The 23,218-nt window shown below is 40.9% G+C and overlaps 3 protein-coding genes across 3 annotated transcripts; all 3 read left to right on the top strand.

Moving 5' to 3' along the window:
• Positions 1-1,412: 1,412 nt before the first annotated feature.
• Positions 1,413-6,606, top strand: LOC117738978 (sodium-dependent neutral amino acid transporter B(0)AT1-like). The gene is made up of 12 exons (XM_034545192.1): positions 1,413-1,611; positions 2,677-2,817; positions 3,172-3,309; positions 3,432-3,613; positions 3,731-3,841; positions 4,269-4,381; positions 4,465-4,593; positions 4,688-4,844; positions 4,964-5,168; positions 5,251-5,410; positions 6,141-6,303; positions 6,397-6,606. Exons 1-12 carry the CDS (start codon positions 1,413-1,415, stop codon positions 6,604-6,606), a joined length of 1,908 nt encoding a protein of 635 aa, XP_034401083.1.
• Positions 6,607-8,535: 1,929 nt separating this feature from the next.
• Positions 8,536-14,515, top strand: LOC117739183 (sodium-dependent neutral amino acid transporter B(0)AT1-like). Its single transcript, XM_034545480.1, has 12 exons — positions 8,536-8,731; positions 10,233-10,373; positions 10,453-10,590; positions 10,694-10,875; positions 11,333-11,443; positions 11,521-11,633; positions 11,775-11,903; positions 13,130-13,286; positions 13,375-13,579; positions 13,700-13,859; positions 14,083-14,245; positions 14,372-14,515. Exons 1-12 carry the CDS (start codon positions 8,536-8,538, stop codon positions 14,513-14,515), a joined length of 1,839 nt encoding a protein of 612 aa, XP_034401371.1.
• A 2,555-nt stretch (positions 14,516-17,070) lies between these two features.
• LOC117739184 (sodium-dependent neutral amino acid transporter B(0)AT1-like) lies at positions 17,071-23,218 on the top strand. Its single transcript, XM_034545481.1, has 11 exons — positions 17,071-17,183; positions 19,075-19,222; positions 19,771-19,881; positions 19,959-20,071; positions 20,213-20,341; positions 21,490-21,646; positions 21,735-21,939; positions 22,054-22,213; positions 22,397-22,559; positions 22,692-22,832; positions 23,066-23,218. The coding sequence occupies exons 1-11, from the start codon at positions 17,071-17,073 to the stop codon at positions 23,216-23,218; spliced, it is 1,593 nt and encodes a 530-aa protein (XP_034401372.1).

Here is a 23,218-nt window from a genome sequence, read left to right on the forward strand (position 1 = left end):
AATTACATAATGTGTGTGTTCAAACAATGTGTGTGATTATTACATTTATGTGCATTTTGTGCAAGTTGTGATGAAATGACAAGTGACAGTGGTGGAAAGATAGGTGTTACGTTCCCCGACTGAAGTCTAGGGGAGACGGGGAGCAACAATAAGTGTAGCGTCACCTGAGGCTCCAATCAGCCAATTGCCCAAAACTGTTGGCTCATCTGCAGGCAATGGTGTATGGATCCTGGGGTGGAGCAAGAGAGAGACAGAATGAGAAAGTGCAGCAACTACACACGTAACAATAGGATATAAGGGAAACGACAAAAAGCCACTGGTGGACCATCAATATATTTACAGCCATTTTGAGTATCACATTTCACACAATTAGGATGTGTTCAACTGATATCAAAGTTTCTGTGCAGGGATTTTTTTACGATGTCTGAATGAGCTCAAAACACAGCAACTTTAGAACTCAACAAAAGTAAATCAAGATAATATCTTGAGTTTGCATGCCATGTGTCTGCATGGTTTTCTCCCCAAGTCCAAATATTGCAGGTCAGCTCAATTGCCAACTTTAAATTGCCCGTAAGTGTGAATGTGGGCGTGAATGTGGATGTGTCAGCCCGGTGATTGATGGGCGACCTCTCCAGGATGCTCCCTGCTTTTATGGATATCCTTAAAATAACCTTTTATGTGACTTTTAGAGATTACCATTCAATGTACACCACTTTTTCTTTGGTTAATAATTGAATTAGAAAGGAACATTGGAACATCGATAAGGTGCATACGCTCCTGCCAGTTACGCGGCATGAACATCTTTACGATACAAAAACAAACAGAAAAATCCCTCCCTCTACTCTGTAACATGTTTATAACTATTGAAAGGATTCAGAGAATGTGCATTACATGTTTTGTGTTAAGACTGATATGATCCCTATGCAATAAAATAATTAGACTACTCGAGGATTGTAAAATGCACAGCCTGATTAAGATAAGCAGAGATGTGTCTTGTGTTTTTGCAACATGTGTTTGATGTGCTTGTTAACCATGATGAACACCCTGTGGTTTTAAAAGGGGTCATATAGTGATTGAAGAGCCAATAACAATGGCAAACTCGTTATTTATGAAAAGTTGTTGTGACGGAACCGCATGTGATGCATTAACCATTATCAAGAAGGTTCCACCTTTTTCCGCTCAACTTTGGTTCAGGTATCATAGGTCGCGATAAATACCTCAGTGCTATGTCCCAGGACATACATTAGGGCTAAAGCACTCAGAAAAACACAGCCCACAGAGAATCAGTAACAGTTTCCACGGAGGAGGACGCAGCCCCTCGCTCGCAGGGAAGTAGCAAAACCAACAACTGGTTACCAAAGCGAGACTCAACAGCTACATTTTACAATTTGTGAGTCCACTGAAGTTCCATCATGAAGCTGAAGCTGCCAAACCCAGAACTGGATGACCGGATCCCTTCTTACAGGGACCTGGAGAGGATGGAGAAGGAGGAGGCTGGGGACAGGCCCAAATGGGACAACAAAGCCCAGTATCTGCTCACCTGTGTGGGCTTCTGTGTGGGACTTGGCAACGTCTGGAGGTTCCCTTACCTGTGTCAAAGCCATGGAGGAGGTAGGCTCGGATGAACTTTGCTGAGTTGCCAGAATATGAGCAGTGTGTGTGAATTATTTTGAAAAAGATCTAAATGTGTATTTACCCCGTTTTCAGTAACTGGGGAAAGCTTTTCCAAAACGCATTTTTGTCTGCTTTTGATAAAAATTAAACCAACAACACATCTATCATTCTAGTGAATTGTAACACATTAACTGACACATTTGAAGGAAGTTATTCATTAAAACTGAGTGTTTGGATCTATGAAATAAGTGTGTAAAAGATTGTGGGTAACTAGAGAACACTAATTATGTTTAAAGGTGCTGTTAAACTGTCTGGCTTTTGCTCTCAAATGCTTAAAAATAATAGAAATGCCTAAGATATTTGAAAAAACAATCATACTACTGAATACATGGATGGACGTTACAATGGACATTTACAAGATGGAGAAGATAACAGCATCTGTCAACAGCATCTGTCATTGGGAAAAATGGGTTACATATGTAACACCCTGACCTGATTTTATTTTCATAAATCAATGAATATACAATAGAGAATGTAAAATAGAGAATATATCACTCCCTAGTTATACATTGTTTTTTGTTTCATTCTGTCTCTTTTTTGTTGTTTATCCTATGTTTTAAACCTCTTGCTCTATATGTGTATAATTAAAATGATAAAAAAATCGGCACATGCAATGTCAATTGTCTAAAAGACATCTGTAAATGTCTAATTGATGCCCACTATCAATAAAAAAACTATGTTTATTTCTAGAAAATGGTCTACTACCTTAAATGTGCTCATTAATATCAACCGGGAATTTGGTAAATTTTGAAACTACTTGTGCTATATACCTTTCCTTTACTTTCTCAAACTTGAATGATAAGTAAAAGTTAATGTGTGAGTGTTAGTCATGGTTTATATAGTACCTAGAGTACTTTTTATTATATATATTTTAATATAGTACCTAGTGTACTTTTTACAATTCATGGGTGTCTTTATCGGAACAGTTTACTTTCATTAAAGTGCTGATTATAATCAATAAAAACATTGTTAACTCATTATGTGACTCATTGGTACTTCTAGGTGCGTTTATGATCCCATTTCTCACCCTGCTCGTCTTGGAGGGAATCCCACTGGTGCACCTGGAGTTTGCAATCGGTCAACGCCTGAGAAAGGGCAACGTGGCAGTGTGGAGCTCGATCCATCCATACTTGACTGGAGTTGGTGGGTTAAAAAAAAAAAGAAGAAACATGCACATTAGGGTTTGTTGCTCCAGGGCCGACATGTCTTTCTGTACATCAGTCACATGGTCCCAACAGACATATCTAAGCAATTATTTACTGGATTAACATGACATTTCATGGTCCACAGAGGATAAATTGTACTGACTTTGGTGATCCTCTGACCTTTCCTCTCTATCCATCACCACCATGAATATCTTTGGAGTTTTATTAGATGGACTTCCATATCATTTGGCACAGGCACACATGTCTGCTTAACATAAGCATGTTAGTTTTGCAACATTTTTTAAGAAGAAGAAAAAAACACCACAAGACTAATTGTTTCATCATGTTACAGGTATTGCATCCTTGCTTGTCTCATTTTTGGTGGGTATGTACTACAACACCATCATGGCCTGGATCATGTGGTATCTCTTCAACTCCTTTCAAAGCCCCCTGCCTTGGAGTCAATGTCCTCTCAATGCTAACAGGACAGGTATGCCCTCATACACCAAGAAGACAGTCAAAGAATTACAATTTACAACAAATCTGCTGTACAGTCTTTGGTAACATTTATTTCCATGGTTGCTGAAGTTGATACCAGCTTATCCTTTGCAGGTGTGGTTGAGGAGTGTGCTCGGAGCAGCACTACCGACTACTTCTGGTACAGGGAGACTCTGAACACCTCAGCAGCTATTGACGAGTTTGGCGGTCCACAGTGGTGGATTGTGCTCACCCTGCTGGCTGCCTGGACTGTGCTCTACGTCTGCTGCATCCGGGGCATTGAGACCACTGGAAAGGTCTGAATGTCACGTTACATCTGAATAATCTGATGCAAGAAATCCGATGCCTGCTTGCATTTGTTAAAATATCCTGATATGTCTTTTGATCATGTTGTCATTTTTGTCCCCTCTCAGGCCGTGTACGTCACTTCAACTCTACCATACGTGGTCCTCACCATCTTCCTCATCAGAGGACTGACTCTGAAAGGATCTATAGAGGGAATCAAGTTCCTATTCACACCAGATGTAAGCACTATTTGTCAGTATAATTAATATAAAACAAAATGAAGAAAAGAAGCATGTGGTGTGATTTTGTCCTGTGTCCTGTTACTAGCATTGATAATGTTGCTATTTGACTCAAGGCGTGACTTGGACTTGGTTCAAAAGACTTAAAAACAACATTAAGCTCATGTAATTTAGCAATTGATTGATTGATTGATTACTTTTTATGATGACACAAGACAGTCAGTCATTTTCAAAATCCTCGTTAAGGATCCCGGTTTACAGTATTATCACATATTAATTATTAACAAGGGCCAGAACAGTAGGTGTGTCGGAAGGTTTACTGTCACTTCTGAAGAGCAGAAGTATCACAGCAGGAAATCATTTGCATGGGAATCTTTGCTCAGTTTTACTGTTTATATACTGTATGTTACTTTTTATTATCTTTTAGATAAATGAGTTAATGAATCCGACAGCCTGGTTGGATGCAGGCGCTCAAGTTTTCTACTCCTTCTCTTTGGCCTTTGGAGGTCTCGTCTCTTTCTCCAGTTACAACTCTATTCAGTGAGTAACTGCTTAAAATGCACAGTTATCCATTAAGCCTTACTTCGAACATTTCTCCTCACGTGATCATAATTGTCTTTTAGCAACAACTGTGAGCAGGATGCTGTTCTCATCTCCATCATCAATGGCTGCACCTCAGTATACTCCGCGACAGTTATCTACTCCATCATCGGCTTCAGGGCCACGCAAAACTTTGACGACTGCACAGCAGAGTGAGTTTTGAATGTGACAAACGAGGCCTTTAAAACAATAATTAGGATTCACTTATTAAGTATTAACTCATCTCGCTGTGCTTTTATTTTTTAGCAACATCTTAAAGCTGATGAATACCTTTAACTATCCTGAAAACATGATCACAGAAAACAACTACAATGAGGTTCTGTCGAACCTCAACCAGACAAATCCAGATATTATTCAAGGATTGCAATTACAGACTTGTGACATACAGGTTTTTCTCAGTCAGGTGAGTAGATAGAATACGAGAATATGAATATTATAATTAATTTTTTTCAAATCTTTTTTCTCATTGAAATGATTTAACACAGGGTGAATGGTTGACATATTTGGTGTACACTTCTTCAGGGTGTGGAGGGAACAGGTCTCGCCTTCATCGTGTTTACGGAGGCCATCATCAAAATGCCCATTTCTCCTTTGTGGGCCATTCTCTTCTTCGCCATGCTTTTCTGCCTCGGCCTCTCAACTATGTTCGGGAACATAGAGGGAGTGGTGGTTCCTTTGCAGGACCTCAATGTGCTTCCCCGAACTTGGCCAAAAGAAGTTCTCTGTGGTAACTTTTCTGATAAATTAGTTTCAGGATGAGAGTAAATTTGATCTATATGAGTGTAACCATTTCTTGTATTGTTTTTCAGCGCTGACTTGCCTAATCTCCCTCGCTTTTGGACTCATCTTTTCCCTGTCCTCTGGAAGCTACTGGCTAGCTCTTTTTGACAACTTTGCTGGCTCTATCCCTCTTCTGGTCATCGGCTTTTGTGAAATGTTCGCTGTTATGTACATCTATGGCGTAGATAGGTGAGTCTTTTCAAGAAGTGGTTATTGCTACAAAGTCCAATGTAAGGCCTTTTTAGCCATGCCAGTAACTTTGTGTTAAGTTTAAATTAGAAAAATGTTAACACACCAAGATTTTAAACTAATGTGATAAGCATTATACCTGCTGAACATTAGCATTTTTGCATTGCCATTGTGAGCATGTTAGCATGCTGATTAGCAGCTGAGCTCAAAGCTCTGCTGTGCCCAAGTACAGCCTCACAGAGTTGCTAGTATGGCTGGAAACAGCTGCTGGACAGGCAATGAGGGTGTCTCAATATTCATTAGTAATGCAGTAAGAAAAAACAGATCATTGTATTCTGACATTGGAACAGAGATAATGTGTCCGTCAACATTGGAGAGATAAAGAAGTTCAATGTGTCATGTAGCAACATTATAGTGAGGAATATGGGAAATTAGTTTTTTTGGTCAGATTCAATAATACTGCTGTTGAAAGCGGTAAAAACCCTACTCATTGGAAAGCTAAATATTGTAATGTTTCACCCTGTTTCTAGTCTTTATGTTTCAATACAAGTGGAGATTTATTTCCTTGAGGTCCAGTGCAGCTTCAACACGATGAACACACAAAAAGCCACGGAGGCTGCTTTATTTACTGTATCTAATAAAAGATCAAGGTTGTCTTGCATGGATGCTTTCATACATACATACTCTGTATAAGCTGACATGATGTCCCCCTTTTATTGCTTCCAAACAGGTTTAACAAGGACATTGAGTTTATGATCGGCCACAAGCCCAATATGTTCTGGCAGGTGACCTGGAGGTTTGTCAGTCCACTCATTATGGTCGTCATCTTGGTTTTCTACTTCATAACACAAATCAGCAAGAATCCCACCTATTTGGTGTGGGACCAGGAGGCGGTAAGTTTGCTGATCACAATAGTTTCAGTCGAAAGACCATTTTAGACCTCTTGATTGGTGTTCATTGTTACATTTCCTTAACTCTGGCCATAGGAGAGCTTCCCCACCCTTACACGCCGTCCGTATCCTTCCTGGGTCTACATCATCATCTTCATTCTGGCTGGAATTCCCAGTTTAGCCGTCCCAGTGGTTGCCCTCTACAAATTCAACCAGAGGAAATGCTGCAAGCAGAAGGATTACAGTGACAGCACACTGGATACTATCTCTGCCAAAATACAAAGGAGTGACGAAATTAAGTTTTAGAATTTTTTATTTATATTTAAAAAATATATATTTTACAACAAAATGGATATGGTCTTGTTTTATCGTGTTTTGTATGTCTTATGCAATAACAGAAGATTATACTATAGTGACTTCCAGAAAATATTTCCTGTAAAATAATAATTAGTTTGTTGCTGTGTCATATTTCACATGTAAGTATATGTTGTACATTAAACGAATAGTTGGACATTTTGGGAAATTATCTTATTTTTGTGGAATAAATGTAAAGCTGGAGCCAGTAGCCGATTAGTTTGGAAAGGCTGGAAACAAAACAACAACAAAAACGCCTACCAGCACCTCTAAAGCTCACTAATTAACATCCATCCATCCATTATGAGTCGCTTATCTGGGGTCGGGTCGCGGTGGCAGCAGGCCCAGCAGGCCGACCCAGGCTTCCCTCTCGCCAGCAACATTTTCCACCTCATTCTGGGTGATCCCCAGGCGTTCCCGGGCCAGCTGAAAAATATAATCCCTCCAGTGTGTCCTGGGTCTTCTCCATGGTCTCCTACCAGATGGACGTGCCCAAAAAAACCTCAAGTGGGAGGCCCTCGCCAAGGAGGCATCCAAATTAGATGCCTGAACCACTCTTTTCGACACATAGGAGTAGCGCCTCAACTCCAAATTCCCTCCTGATGAGGAAACCTATTTTGGCCGCTTTTATCCGAGACCTCGTTCACGTGAGCGTTGAAGTCTCCGAGGAGAACTATAGAGTTGGATTGCACCGACTCCAAGAAGGCCGGATACTCCTGTTTGGTGCATAAGCACAAACAACAGTCAGAGCCTTACTCACAACCCATAGGCGCAGGGAGGCGACTCTCTCGTTCTCCGGGAAAAACTCATCCGGGAGCTCGTAAGTATGGTCTGGCCTCCTTCCCAATGGCCCTTCCTCCTTCTTTGTGCTTCCTGCCTCAAGGACCTGGCCTCATTGGTCCGGCCCTGCCTCCTGCCATGGCCCTGGTGATGCCCCCTCCTCTCTTCCTCCTTCTGTTTCATGGATTGTGGAGGTCTGGATCGTGGTCCATGCCTACTACTCATTATTCATAATTTCTGTCATATTCTTTGAATGTGTTGAACTCTGTAATGCTGTTCATTCTGTACACATGACATGGATTGCTTCTGTCCATCCGAGGAGAGGGATCCTCCTCCTGAAGGTTTCTTCCCTTTTTTCCTTGTGAAAGGTTTTTTTCTGTTTTTCCTGATCCAATGTAAGGTCCTGGGACAGAGATGTAGTATGTGTACAGATTGTAAAGCCCTGTGAGGCACATTTGTAATTTGTGATTTTGGGTTATACAACATAAACTGAATTGAATTGAAGTGGTTTTTTAGTCAAATTAGGTGAATGATTAAGCATAACAATTACTACTTTTACATTTTGGAAACCGATTCTGCATTTGGCTGAATGACTGAGTTTGCACTTGGCTAATATATGGCCAGCAACAGATAAAAGGTAAAGATCGTAAACTTCTTACAGGATTGCTTAGTGCTCCATATGGATCATACAGACAATTAGGTTTGTTTGAGTTGAACTGTGCCACGCCAGTAAAGCAGATGAGAGCAGGCAACATCATCAGGGGGCATTGCCAAAAAACTGCGATCAAGTCGGACAGTTTTCAGCCGCCTTCAAAGAATAAGGGTGAAGATTGGGTATTGACCCTTCTTTGCTTCAGCACAGGTGTTCATTCTGACACTGGAACTTCCTAATCCAGGATTGGATCGCCGCAATAATTGTATAATGTATTATTAAACTGGTAGTGTAAAAACAGTGCAGAGAGTGTGCTTTGGCTTATCTGTGATTTGCACCAGATAAAGTAAAAGATCATAAACGTCGTTCAGAGTTGCAGGGTGACACTTAAGTGCTCACTTGGACTTCCACGAACGACAGTGTAACTTCTCAGCTTCAGTAGGGTGACCATGAGATTGGTATTTCCTAACCCGGGACTGGATAATAGGATCCCTACTCATGAGGATCTGGACAGGATGGAGAAGGAGGCAGGGGACAGGCCCAAGTGGGACAACAAAGCCCAGTACATGCTCACCTGTGTGGGCTTCTGCATTGGGCTCGGTAACGTGTGGCGATTCCCTTACTTGTGTCAGACTCATGGAGGAGGTAAGACAAAGTTGTCACATGAGTGTTTGACAAATTAGTGTGGTTGAGGTACCTAGGAGTGAATTTTAGTTATCTTTTGGGAATTCATGTCATGGCGTATTTCTATATAATCTCAAATATCTAAACTAAGAACTTAACTATTTGTTTTTCAATAACATCACCATTCAGTAAGACCTATAAGTGAAGGGAAGTTAAATACATCACTCATTCAAGGCTACACCAGTGTCATTAAATCACCATTGAGTTACATTAATGATTCTTAAGAGTAAGATCCCTTTATAGCTAACCTTTACTGTGACATATGAGCTACAGACAGAGCTGTATATTGGTTGCGGTTGAAACTGAACTAATTAATTCACTGTGCTTATGTCTGTGTTGTGTGTTTAGTGGGTCATTGTGATTGAGCCACAGGAAGTGGGACAGGTTTTCAAAGGCATGCATACTGCTGGAAGAGATAGATTGTTGTGTTTCTGTGAATTGTTAACAAAAGGCTTCATGCCAATATAGTTAAAACCACTGTCCATAGTCCATGTCATGAGTCACAGTAATGTGACAATATGCTGATTGTTAAATAATAATGACACATTTTAGTCTGCAGTGTTTTTGAATTTGTATTTAACAAATCACTAAATTGTATTAAAAATCTGTGTTTATAAACTTTGCCTTTGCCAAAAGTCAATAGGATTTGTCCTCTGGGAACCATGAACATGAGCAAAAACTGGTTCGGCAATCCATCCTGTAGTTGAGATATTTTAGTGTGAAATGTGAGTCAAGTTAACATCAACCACACTCTTCTCCCCTTAAGTGATTTTGTTGCCTTCCCCTGAAGACCAAAGCTTATTTTGAAAAGACGCTATGTGTGCCCTTACACCTCCAAAAACCGACGCAAGAAGGGAACCTAGACGGTCGTAGTTTGAAGCTTAGGGTCATTGACCAACCGTCGATAGTTGATCAATTCGGATTGAGAATGTCTTGGAACGACGGATCAATTAATTTTAACGGTAGAATTACCACAAAGAAAAGACGCAACCTGTTAAAGAGACAGTGCAACATATTAGATCACTGCACCTGTAACATTAATAACCCTAACACTCACTGTTGTGACCCCGTTGCCTATCAAAAAAAGGCCACGACGGTTGCTGTTAGCTTAGATCAGATGCGTGCAATTAACGCCCGCAATGTCCAGTTTCCTGTTCCTTAAGTGTGATTTGTGCAACATATTAGATCACCTGCACTTGTAACATTAATAACCCTAACACTCACTGGTGTGACCCCGTTGCCTATCAGAAAAGGGCAACGACAGTTGCTGTTAGCTTAGTTCAGACGCGTGCAATTAACGATGCAATGTGTGTGACTTGTACATTTTGTAAAATAAACTTCAGATAACCACTTACTCTGTCATAACCCATTTGTCTTAACTATAAAATAAAATAAATAAAAAACCTTCATTAGAATTCTAACGTTTTCAACCTCCCAACCACTTATAACATACATTTTTCAGGTGCGTTTTTGATTCCCTACCTGATTCTGCTGGTGCTGGAAGGAATGCCTCTCCTGCTGATGGAGTTTGCCATCGGCCAGCGTCTCAGGAAAGGCAGTGTGGGAGTGTGGAGAGCCGTCAACCCTTATCTGACTGGTGTTGGTTAGTAAAATAGGCTCTGTCACAAATCTTCCAAAGCAGAGGAAATATAATAACATCAGATAATGATTTCATTGATCAGGTATAGCATCCATGCTGGTTTCCTTATTGATTGGACTTTACTACAACACCTTAATAGCCTGGATCCTGTGGTATCTCTTCAATTCCTTTCAAGACCCACTGCCTTGGACCCAGTGTCCTCTCAATGACAATGGCACAGGTATTTTAATACATACACAGAGATGCTCATGAAGCACTCAAACTCTACTGGTACGCAGATGTAGACTTGTACACTTACAGATGACTGTTTCTTGCCCCTTCAGGATTTGTTCCAGAGTGTCAAAGGAGCTCCACTGTGGATTACTATTTTTACCGAGTGACTTTGAATAGTTCGGCCTCTATAGACGACTCTGGAGGAATCCACTGGCCCATAGTACTCTGCCTGCTTGCAGCCTGGACAGTCATGTGTGTCTGCTACGTACAGGGCATTGGCTCTTCAGGCAAGGTTTGTTTGAACCTAGTTCAACTGACAGTAAATTGACCGTTAACTAAGCCCTGCCAACTGTAATAACTTTTGCTCTACCTTTCTGTTCTCATAAAGTACATACAGTTTATAGTGGTAACAGATTTAGGCTAGTGATCGTTAAAAAAATGGGTCCTATTTCAGACAGTGGTTGACAAGCAGGGCTCTCAATATAAATACGCCAGATTATTTGTCAACACGCAGCTTGTTAGCTGGACATGCGAATGCTTATGTTAGTTAGAGCAGATGGATATACTGTTGAATCCATTCCTCAAACTGATCTTGTATGTTTGGTTTTCGAGAGGGTAAAAAATAAAAACACCTTGATTGGACGATTTATATTTGAAGGAGGGGTTTAGCAAATAGAAGAAAAAAAAAGTTTTAAAAAAAAACTGACGTCCATTATCTATAATTCCATGTTTTGTTTTCATGACCTCAGGCAGTGTACGTCACGGCCATTCTGCCGTATATAGTGCTGGCCATCTTCCTGATCCGTGGACTGACTCTTAAAGGCTCCCTGAGTGGATTAAAGTTCCTCTTCACACCAGACGTATGTTTCAAATCTTGATAGAAAAGTTATATCTCATTGCTCAAAGCCACATCACAATGTATACCTCGCTCCTGCAGGTGAATGAGTTGATTAAACCAACAACTTGGCTGGATGCAGGTGCCCAGGTCTTCTATTCCTTTGGTGTGGGTTGGGGAGGCCTCATCTCCTTCTCAAGCTACAACCCTGTTCAGTAAGAGACATTGAAAGGTCCTATGGTTGTTAATTTGAAGTTCAACTTTCACTTTGCTAACTTTTATTGAAAAGAGGTAATAGCCATTCTCAGACCCAAAGTCAACGTTTGTCTGTTTTTTTGCTTATTTCTTTTTCCAAGCAACAACTGCGTACAAGATGCTGTGATCTTGTCAGTCATAACTGGCCTGACCTCAATCTATGCTGCCACAGTGACCTACTCCATCATTGGCTTTAGAGCTACAGAGCAATATGACAACTGTATCAGCGAGTGAGTATTTGCATGATGTGGATTTCAACATGTTTGGGACTTGAACAAATTAAGTGGGCCTTCTTTTTTTTCCGTTACAAGAAATTGCCAAGCATCAAAATGCTGTTGGTCCATCTGTAAATCATACTCTTCACTCACATGCCCATAAGAGTTACGACTTCGTTTGTTGGTCTGTCTGTTTGTCAGATGGATTATTATGGACTACTTGTCCGATTTTCATTCAACTTGGTGGAGGGGTGTAGAATTGTTCAGTTAAGATTAGTGCCGTGGTGGAAGTGCCTAACAAGTTGCCCAACTGCAACAATAACCCGTTATACAAACAGGTTGAATCCATCATTATCGCCAGCTGCTCCAAATAGGCAATCCCCAGCTCACTCGCCCAGAAGAGTTAGCAGCCACAATGTTGCAGCCATTGTTCTGGACACACGCAGCCACTTTGCCAATAAGTCTCCCCAGCTAGCGTCATTCAGTTTAGCTACGAGGTTATAAAATGTGTGTCTGCCTGGCATATATCTGTCAAGCTTTCTGCAGTCCAGACTCGTTCTGGGCCTCAGTCATGTGTTATTAGGAATCCCACTGCTTTTCTTGGTGAGACCCACCCTGTGTAGCTGGTTGAGGCAGAGACAATATGATAGGTTAGGCTTGAGTAGTTATGGTCAGGATAGCCCATTGGCCAGGGCATATGACCCTAACAAATCCCGTCACCAGTACCACTGGTTGGATGACTGGCCAATCCTAGCGCTTCAATGCTGCACAAGATGGGTCTCGGCATGATAACTCGATTCAGCTATTAGTGCATTTTATCAGTTTTAGGATCTTATGATTTTAATAAGGGCTATTTATAAAATTGTAATTCCATTATTTGCCAACTATAGCCTTAATTCTGGCGCTCTTTGTGGTAGCAACTCCATCAGAGCAGCTGCAATTAGCTAGCCAGTGGGACATAAATGAAAGGGCTCTAACTAAACTTCGACATGCATTTCTGCATAAAGGAAGGTCTCCAGATGTCCCCCACCTTTTACATCGCAGTAGTAGTGAGTCACTCACTTTTTAGTGAGTATTGACAAGAGGAATGATTACAGTAACCAGTTAGCTAACTATTTCAATGCATGGATGGGCATGTGAGTTTTGTATTCACATAGACTTGAACAATCTGATTCATTCCTTCAGGTACATTCCAGTAAAGTAGTGTTAAATTACTAATCTGTGACATATTTTCTCCCTAGTAACATCCTGACACTATTAAATGCCTTTGACCTTCCTGAAGACAACATCACTACAAGCAACTACGAGGCAGCTCTTATTCATCTCAACAACTCCTATCCAGATACTGTTCTTGGATTGGACATCAACACCTGTGACATACAGACACTTCTCAGTGAGGTGGCTATATTGATGAATATCTATCAGATTACCAAGTTATTCAAGTTATTTCTGTTATATGCTTTGTTTCTAACTTGTGTTTATGCAGGGAGGGGAGGGAACAGGTTTGGCCTTTATTGTGTTCACAGAAGCAATCACCAAGATGCCCGGCTCTCCTTTCTGGTCTGTTCTCTTCTTCGTCATGCTTCTCTGCTTGGGACTCTCATCTCTGTTTGGCACCATTGAGGGAGTGGTGATGCCACTGAAAGATCTGAATGTGTTCCCTAAAAAATGGTCCCATGAATTACTCACTGGTAATTTTGTTTTAATAATAAACTCAATCAATTTTCCATCATCTAATTAAACATTTTTGGTGTTTGTCTCTGGCTTATGTTTTAACACAATTGCCTTGTTTTTGTGTGCGTGTGTTTCAGGAGTAACATGCGCTGTCGCCTTTATCATCTGTCTCCTGTTTGCGCAGCATTCAGGGCTTTATTGGGTAACTCTCTTTGACAATTTCGCTGGATCAGTTCCACTTCTGACCATTGGATTGTTTGAGATGATAGCTGTTGTGTACATCTACGGTATAGACAGGTTAGTTATTATTCAGACTATTTTAGCAAACGTTAATATTGTTGTTATCATTCTTCTTCTTTTGTTATCATTGTCCTTGATATGTGCTGCAAATAACCATACAGCATGAGGAGCATAAGGCTCGGCCTCTGTGACCGACCTACTTAAGTCCAGTGTAACATGGGTCATGTCATGACACATTTCAAAACTTTTCAAAGCTAATCAAAACCTTCTTGTGTTGCAGGTTCAATGAGGACTTGGAGTATATGGTCGGACATAAGCCCGGCATCTTCTGGCAGGTTACATGGAGGTTCATTAGTCCTCTCATCGTTCTGGTTATTTTAGTTTTCTACATGGTGACACAAGTCCAAGAAGAGCTCACCTACTTAGTCTGGGATCCAAACTCTGTAAGCACACACACATTGTGTTGCAACATATCATAAACAACTAGTCAGTCTATAACCATACGTCAGCAATTGTTGGACAGCCACTCTATACCAAATGCACTAATCATACTGTTTTCTGGTCTACAGGAGGAATTCCCGTCTCTGGCATTAGTACCGTACCCCTCATGGATCAACGTGATCATTTTTCTCATGGCGGGCATCCCCAGTCTTGCAGTGCCTGTGTATGCATTATGTAGGCTGTTTTTTATTTGCTGCAAAAAAACAGTGTAAAAAAGTCCTAAACTGTTTTAAAAGCATACGTTTCAGAATACAACAAAATACATGAGTCTTAAAGTACAATACTGATGTAATGTTGATGCACTCAGGTGAAGTATTCATAGTTCTGATAATATTGTGTGTGTTTTGTGCAAATGTAATGCTGCCGTATCATTATACTCAAACGTACTCATAGCCTGCTAATATGATATCTTGTTGTATTGGACCTATTCAAATTTTAAGACAAGGCAGCTGACTGTTCCATCAAGTATCCCCACTCCGGCGCCTCTCACCCTAGGCAACTCCATAAAAGGACAAAGTCCAACCCTTCTCCAGGAGCTTTGTTCCAGAGCCAGTGCTGTGCGTAGAGGTGAGCCCAACTATATCTAGCTGGTACCGCTGCACCTCCCGCACCAGCTCTGGCTCTTTCCCCACTATAGCGAGGTGACGTTCCACATCCCTAGAGCTAGTCTATGCTGCCGGTGATCGGCTTGCCCGGCCCGCTGCCCATTCTATATAGTACCCGACCCCAATGCTTGGTGAGTCCACAGGGTCTGCTCCATGATGTTTCTTCACGAAGAATAAAATAACAAAGTCGTAAAATCACAATTTGTATTTGAGCCGAGCTGCTTCCCTGTTTTTTCTCTTTTTACCAAAACACAAATTACAGATTCTTTGCTGTAGGAATATATATTCATCACATATACAGTATGAGAGTGCTATCAATATCATCGAAACTGTTTCCAACAATGTAAAACTATTCTTTTATATAAGTTTTCTAAATTGTAAATAATCTCCAATAGAGGAGCTAATTAGTGTTATAACCTTTGACAAACATTAGGCATTTTTAAAATATACAAGTATATTGTGGAGGACTGTACGCCAGCAGTGGAGAGTCTTCATTACAAGGGCTATTGTTTCAATAAGTTTCTTTTTATGTTTGAGTATATTACTGCACTCACGCTGTCAGTATAATATGTTACTTATTCTCTCAACAGTTCAGATTTAAGAACAAAAGGAAGTGGTTAATTAAAATAAATCATGTGGAATGAGGTTTCTGGCAACGATTTTTCTATAAAACCATGAAATCTCTGGTTTAATTTTCTGTCTTTACTAAGCTCCCACTTTGGAGAAGCAAGATTTGCATTGCGGCCTAGTGGTGGAATCACAACTTCTGTAGTCTTTCATGTGATTTTTCCCATTTTTTCCCATAGACTTACATTGGGAAAGATGCTTCAAATCAATTTACGATCACTTCGAAACCCTGATTTAATACATTAGGTCCTAAGAGTTGTAGAATGCACTAATAGTCGAATCCAGAGTTATTTTCCTACCTCAGTTCAACAGAATGAGAACATGGCTGGACCAGGGGCTTGGAGGCAGGGTTAAAGAAAGTGCTTGTAGGTTTGTTCTATGGGCCCATGGTTGCAGAAGATTGCCAGAAGATCTGGGTAATTCTAATCTGAATAATCTGCAGTCTTTTTGCTTTATGCGCCAATGAGCAACTTTCATAGGCAGGAATTTTCCAATGCTGTATCCAATTATCTTTCTACATCCCTGGTCTTAACACTGTCTGTTATGTGCAGCTCGAAACACAGGACCCAAACGCCGTCAACGATGGAAAAGCAACTTTATTGCTCAACAGGATCCAAAAACAGGATTCAAAAACAGGATACAAAACAGTCTTACACACAAGATCTTCCACGATCTAGACAAGACGAACCGACCAAGGGGAATGACATGAACAGGACTTAAATACAGAGGGCTGGTGCAGGTGATTGGACACAGGAGGAAACAATCAGGGACAGGGCAGACAATCACAGGGACAGGAAGTGGAGAGAAACAGAGGACACGAGAGACAAGGACTTCAAAATAAAACAGGAAACACGACACAACACTACAGATCCTGACACTGTCAATGATTATGAATACACTTCTTTGAAATAAAACACTAACAAATTAACAAAGCAATGGGAACCTTTCCCTCTTTTTTTAAGACAAATTAGGTGAATGATTAAGCATAACAATTACTACTTTTACAATTTGGAAACCGATTCTGCATTTGGCTGAATGACTGAGTTTGCACTTGGCTAATATATGGCCAGCAACAGAAAAAAGGTAAAGATCGTAAACTTCTTACAGGATTGCTTAGTGCTCCCTATGGATCATACAGACAATTAGGTTTGTTTGAGTTGAACTGCGCCACGAAGTGAAAGCAGATGAGAGCAGGCAACATCATCAGGGGGCGTTGCCAAAAAACTGACAGTTTTCAGCCGCCTTCAAAGAATAAGGGTGGAGATTGGGATTTGACCCTTCTTTGCTTCAGCACAGGTGTTCATTCTGACACTGGAACTTCCTAATCCAGGATTGGATCACTGCTATAATTTCATAATGTATTATTAAACTGGTAGTGTAAAAACAGTGCAGAGAGTGTGCTTTGGCTTATCTGTGATTTGCACCAGATAAAGTAAAAGATCATAAATGTCCTTCAGAGTTGCAGGGTGACACTTAAGTACTCATTTGGACTTCCACGAACGACAGTGTAACTTCTCAGCTTCAGTAGGGTGACCATGAGATTGGTATTTCCTAACCCGGGACTGGATAATAGGATCCCTACTCATGAGGATCTGGACAGGATGGAGAAGGAGGCAGGGGACAGGCCCAAGTGGGACAACAAAGCCCAGTACATGATCACCCTTGTAGGCTGCTGCATTGGGCTCGGTAACGTGTGGCGATTCCCTTACTTGTGTCAGACTCATGGAGGAGGTAAGACAAAGTTGTCACATGAGTGTTTAACAAATTAGTGCGGTTGAGGTACCTAGGAGTGAATTTTAGTTATATTTTGGGAATTCATGTCATGGCGTAGTTGTTCTATATAATCTCAAATAACTAAACTAAGAACTTAACTATTTGTTTTTCAATAAAATCACTATTTAGTAAGACCTATAAGTGAAGGGAAGTTAAATACATCACTCATTCAAGGCTACACCAGTGTCATTAAATCACCATTGAGTTACATTAATGATTCTTAAGAGTAAGATCCCTTTATAGCTAGCCTTTACTGTGACATATGAGCTACAGACAGAGCTGTATATTGGTTGCGGTTGAAACTGAACTAATTAATTCACTGTGCTTATGACTGTGTTGTGTGTTTAGTGGGTCATTGTGATTGAGCCACACAAAGTGGAACAGGTTTTCAAAGGCATGCATACTGGAAGAGATAGATTGTTGTGTTTCTGTAAATTGTTAACAAAAGGCTTCACACCAATATAGTTAAAACCACTGTCCATAGTCCATGTCATGAGTCACAGTAATGTTGATTGTTAAATAATAATTACACATTTTAGTCTGCAGTATTTTGAAACTGTATTTTTTGGGCATTAACAAATCACTAAATTGTATTAAAAATCTGTGTCATAAACGTTGCCTAAGCCAAAAGTCAATAGGATTTGTCCTCTGGGAACCATGAACATGAGCAAAGACTGGTTCGGCAATCCATCCTGTAGTTTAGATATTTTAGTGTGAAATGAGTCAAGTCTCCCTCCTGGCAGGTCTACCTGCTAATGCCATTCGACCTCTACAGCTCATCCAGAATGCAGCTGCTCGACTGGTCTTCAACCTCCCGAAATTTACTCACACTACTCCGCTTCTCCGCGACCTTCACTGGTTACCGGTGGCCGCCCGCATCCGCTTCAAAACATTGGTACTTGCGTACCGTGCTGCGAACAGATCGGGTCCGGTCTACATCCAGGACATGGTCAAACCGTACACCCCAGCCCGTTCACTTCGCTCGACTTCTGCCAATCGGCTTGTAGCTCCTTCACTTCGAGCTAAACACTCAACAAAATCACGACTGTTTGCTGTGCTGGCTTCTCATTGGTGGAACAAGCTCCCCATTGACATCAGGACAGCAGAAAGTCTCTACATCTTCCGTCGCAAACTAAAAACACATCTTTTTCGACTATACCTTGAATAGTGAAGGTAGAGCCGTAGTAGCACTCTAGTAGCACTTAAATGTCCCTTACCGATAGCACTTTGTTGTTTAGCACTTTAGTAGCACTTAAATGTCTCTTACAGATAGTATTCTGTAGTTTAACGTTATTGAAGAAATTGTACTTGCTTGATTCTTGATGTTCTGAGTTTGGACTCATGGTTTAATGCACTTATTGTAAGTCGCTTTGGATAAAAACGTCAGCTAAATGACATGTAATGTAATATAAAAGTTAACATCAACCACACTCTTCTCCCCTTAAGTGGTTTTGTTGCCTTCCCCTGAAGACCAAAGCTTATTTTGAAAAGACGCTATGCGTGCCCTTACACCTCCAAAACCTACGCAAGAAGGGTACCTAGACGGTCGTAGTTTGGAGCTTAGGGTCATTGACAAAGCGTCGATATTTGATAAATTCGGATTGAGAATGTCTTGGAACGACGGATCAATTCATTTTAACGGTAGAATTACCACAAAGAAAAGAGGCAACCTGTTAAAGAGATAGAGCAACATATTAGATCACTGCACCTGTAACACTAATAACCCTAACACTCACTGTTGTGACCCCGTTGCCTATCAAAAAAAGGGATTACTATTTTTATAGAGTGACTTTGAATAGTTCAGCCTCTATAGCCGACTCTGGAGGAATCCACTGGCCCATAGTACTCTGCCTGCTTGCAGCCTGGACAGTCATTGCAGTCTGCTACATACGGGGCATTGGCACTTCAGGCAAGGTTTGTTTGAACCTAGTTCAACTGACAGCAAATTGACCGTTAGCTAAGCCCTGCCAACTGGAATTACTGTTGCTCTACGTTTCTAGTCTCACAAAGTGCATACAGTTTATAGTGGTAACAGATTTAGGCTAATCATTGTCACAACAATGGGTCCTATTTCAGACAGTGGTTTACAAGAAGGGCTCTCAATATAAATACGCCAGATTATTTGTCAATACCCAGTTTTTTAGCTGGACAGGCGAATGCTTCATCTTATGTTAGTTAGAGCAGATGGATGTACTGTTGAATCCATTCCTCAAACTGATCTTGTATGTTTGGTTTTCGAGAGGGTACCTTCTAAACTCTTTGGATACAGAGTATTGCTCAATGTACAGCTCCATGCACTCTATTTGCATATGGAAAAAAAATCCAACGCTTGACACATGGACCTCTGAACCTATGGTTTCTGAGCTATGATTGGACAATTTATATTTGAAGGAGGGGTTTAGCAAATAAAAAAAACTGATGTCCATTATCTATGATTCCATGTTTTGTTTTCATGACCTCAGGCAGTGTACGTCACGGCCATTCTGCCGTACATAGTGCTGGCCATCTTCCTGATCCGTGGACTGACTCTTAAAGGCTCCCTGAGTGGATTAAAGTTCCTCTTCACACCAGACGTATGTTTCAAATCTTGATAGAAAAGTTATATCTCATTGCTCAAAGCCACATCACAATGTATACCTCGCTCCTGCAGGTGAATGAGTTGATTAAACCAACAACTTGGCTGGATGCAGGTGCCCAGGTCTTCTATTCCTTTGGTTTGGGTTGGGGATGCCTCATCTCCTTCTCAAGCTACAACCCTGTTCAGTAAGAGACGTTGAAAGGTCCTATAGTTCTTAATGTGAAGTTCAAGTCTTACTTTGCTTACTTTTATTGAAAAGAGGTAATAGCCATTCTCAGACCCAAAGTCAACGTTTGTCTGTTTTTTTGCTTATTTCTTTTTCCAAGCAACAACTGCGTACAAGATGCTGTGATCTTGTCAGTCATAACTGGCCTGACCTCAATCTATGCTGCCACAGTGACCTACTCCATCATTGGCTTTAGAGCTACAGAGCAATATGACAACTGTATCAGCGAGTGAGTATTCGCATGATGTGGATTTCAACATGTTTGGGACTTGAACAAATTAAGTGGGCCTTCTATTTTTTCCTTTACAAGAAATTGCCAAACATCAAAATGCTGTTGATCCATCTGTAAATCATACTCTTCACTCACATGCCCATAAGAGTTACGACTTTGTTTGTTGGTCTGTCTGATTTTCATTAAACTTGGTGGAGGGGTGTAGAATTGTTCAGTTAAGATTAGTGCCGTGGTGGAAGTGCCTAACAAGTTGCCCAACTGCAACAATAACCCGTTATACAAACAGGTTGAATCCATCAAGAGTTAGCAGCCACAATGTTGCAGCCATTGTTCTGGACACAAGCAGCCACTTTGCCAATAAGTATCCCCAGCTAGCGCCGTTCAGTTTAGCTACGAGGTTGTAAAATGTGTGTCTGCCTGGCATATATCTGTCAAGCTTTCTGTAGTCCAGACTCGTTCTGGATCTCAGTCATGCGTTATTAGGAATCCCACTGCTTTTCTTGGTGAGACCCACCCTGTATAGCTGGTTGAGGCAGAGACAATAGGATAGGTTAGGCATTTGACCATGAGTAGTTAGGGTCAGGATAGCCCATTGGCTAGGGCATATGATCCTAACAAATCCCGTCACCAGTACCACTGGTTGGATGACTGGCCAATCCTAGCGTTTCAATGCTGCACAAGATCGGTCTCGGCATGATAACTCAATTTAGCTATTAGTGCATTTTATCAGTTTTAGGACCATATGATTTTAATAAGGGCTATTTATAAAATTGTAATTCCATTATGTGCCAACTATTGCCTTAAATGTGGCGCTCTTTCTGGGGGCTTGGCGGTAACCACTCTATCAGAGCAGCTGCAATTAGCTAGCAAGTGGGACATAAATGAAAGGGCTCTCGCTAAACTTCGACATGCATTTCTGCATAGAGGAAGGTCTGCAGATGTCCCCCACCTTTTACATCGCAGTAGTAGTGAGTCACTCACTTTTTAGTGATGATTACAGTAACCAGTTAGCTAACTCTTTCAATGCATGGATGGGCATGTGAGTTTTGTATTCACATAGACTTGAACAATCTGAATTCATTCCTTCAGGTACATTTCAGTAAAGTAGTGTTAAATTACTAATCTGTTACATATTTTCTCCCTAGTAACATCCTGACACTATTAAATGCATTTGACCTTCCTGAAGACAACATCACTACAAGCAACTACGAGGCAGCTCTTATTCATCTCAACAACTCCTATCCAGATACTGTTCTTGGATTGGACATCAACACCTGTGACATACAGACACTTCTCAGTGAGGTGGCTATATTGATGAATATCTATCAGATTACCAAGTTATTCAACTTATTTCTCTTATTTGCTTTGTTTCTAACTTGTGTTTATGCAGGGAGTGGAAGGAACAGGTCTGGCCTTCATTGTGTTCACAGAAGCAATCACCAAGATGCCCGGCTCTCCTTTCTGGTCTGTTCTCTTCTTCGTCATGCTTCTCTGCTTGGGACTTTCATCTCTGTTTGGCAACATTGAGGGAGTGGTGATGCCATTGAAAGATCTGAATGTATTCCCTAAAAAATGGCCACATGAATTACTCACTGGTAATTTTGTTTTAATAATCAACTCAATCAATTTTTCATTTAAACATCTTTCGTTGTTTGTCTCTGGCTTGTGTTTTAACACTATTGCCTTGTTTTTGTGCGCGTGTGTTTCAGGAGTAACATGCGCTGTCGCCTTTATCATCTGTCTCCTGTTTGCGCTGCATTCAGGGATTTATTGGGTAACTCTCTTTGACAATTTCGCTGGATCAGTTCCACTTCTGACCATTGGATTGTTTGAGATGATAGCTGTTGTGTACATCTACGGTATAGATAGGTTAGTACTTATTCAGACTATTCTAGCAAATATGTTTTTGTTATCATTCTCCTTGATATGTGCTGCAAATAACCATACAGCATGAGCAGCATAAGGCCTGTGTGACCATCCAGTGTAACATGGATCATGTCATGACACATTTCAAAACTTGTCAAAGCTAATCAAAACCTTCTTGTGTTGCAGGTTCAATGAGGACTTGGAGTTCATGGTTGGACATAAGCCCGGCATCTTCTGGCAGGTTACATGGAGGTTCATTAGTCCTCTCATCGTTCTGGTTATTTTAGTTTTCTACATGGTGACACAAGTCCAAGAAGAGCTCACCTACTTAGTCTGGGATCCAAACTCTGTAAGCACACACACTTTGTGTTGCAACATATCATAAACAACTAGTCAGTCTATAACCATACGTCAGCAATTGTTGGACAGCCACTATATATATATACCAAATGCACTAATCATACTGTTTTCTGGTCTACAGGAGGAATTCCCGTCTCTGGCATTAGTACCGTACCCCTCATGGATCAACGTGATCATTTTTCTCATGGCGGGCATCCCCAGTCTTGCAGTGCCTGTGTATGCATTATGTAGGCTGTTTTTTTATTTGCTGCAAAAAAAAAGTGTAAAAAAAGTTCTAAACTGTTTTAAAAGCATACGTTTCAGAATACAACAAAATGCATGAGTCTTAAAGTACAATACTGATGTAATGTTGATGCACTCAGGTGAAGTATTCATAGTTCTAATCATATTGTGTGTGTTTTGTGCAAATGTAATGCTGCCGTATCATTATACTCAAACGTACTCATAGCCTGCTAATATGATATCTTGTTGTATTGGACCTATTTAAATTTTAAGACACGGCAGCTGACTGTTCCATCAAGTATCCCCACTCCCGCCCCGGCGCCTCTCACCCTAGGCAACTCCATAAAAGGACAAAGTCCAACCCTTCTCCAGGAGCTTTGTTCCAGAGCCAGTGCTGTGCGTAGAGGTGAGCCCAACTATATCTAG

The sequence above is a fragment of the Cyclopterus lumpus genome, chromosome 11 (assembly GCF_009769545.1).
Source record: "Cyclopterus lumpus isolate fCycLum1 chromosome 11, fCycLum1.pri, whole genome shotgun sequence".
Classification (NCBI taxonomy): domain Eukaryota; kingdom Metazoa; phylum Chordata; class Actinopteri; order Perciformes; family Cyclopteridae; genus Cyclopterus; species Cyclopterus lumpus.

Coding starts and splice junctions, on each gene's coding strand:
- LOC117738978 (XM_034545192.1), top strand. CDS start 1,413: ATGAAGCTGAAGCTGCCAAACCCAGAACTGGATGACCGGATCCCTTCT. Junction 5,169..5,250: donor GCCAAAAGAAGTTCTCTGTG/GTAACTTTTCTG, acceptor ATTGTTTTTCAG/CGCTGACTTGCCTAATCTCC. Junction 5,411..6,140: donor TACATCTATGGCGTAGATAG/GTGAGTCTTTTC, acceptor GCTTCCAAACAG/GTTTAACAAGGACATTGAGT.
- LOC117739183 (XM_034545480.1), top strand. CDS start 8,536: ATGAGATTGGTATTTCCTAACCCGGGACTGGATAATAGGATCCCTACT. Junction 10,374..10,452: donor CCCTTATCTGACTGGTGTTG/GTTAGTAAAATA, acceptor TTCATTGATCAG/GTATAGCATCCATGCTGGTT. Junction 11,904..13,129: donor TATGACAACTGTATCAGCGA/GTGAGTATTTGC, acceptor TTTTCTCCCTAG/TAACATCCTGACACTATTAA.
- LOC117739184 (XM_034545481.1), top strand. CDS start 17,071: ATGAGATTGGTATTTCCTAACCCGGGACTGGATAATAGGATCCCTACT. Junction 19,882..19,958: donor AGTTCCTCTTCACACCAGAC/GTATGTTTCAAA, acceptor TCGCTCCTGCAG/GTGAATGAGTTGATTAAACC. Junction 22,833..23,065: donor ATTTGCTGCAAAAAAAAAGT/GTAAAAAAAGTT, acceptor TTAAATTTTAAG/ACACGGCAGCTGACTGTTCC.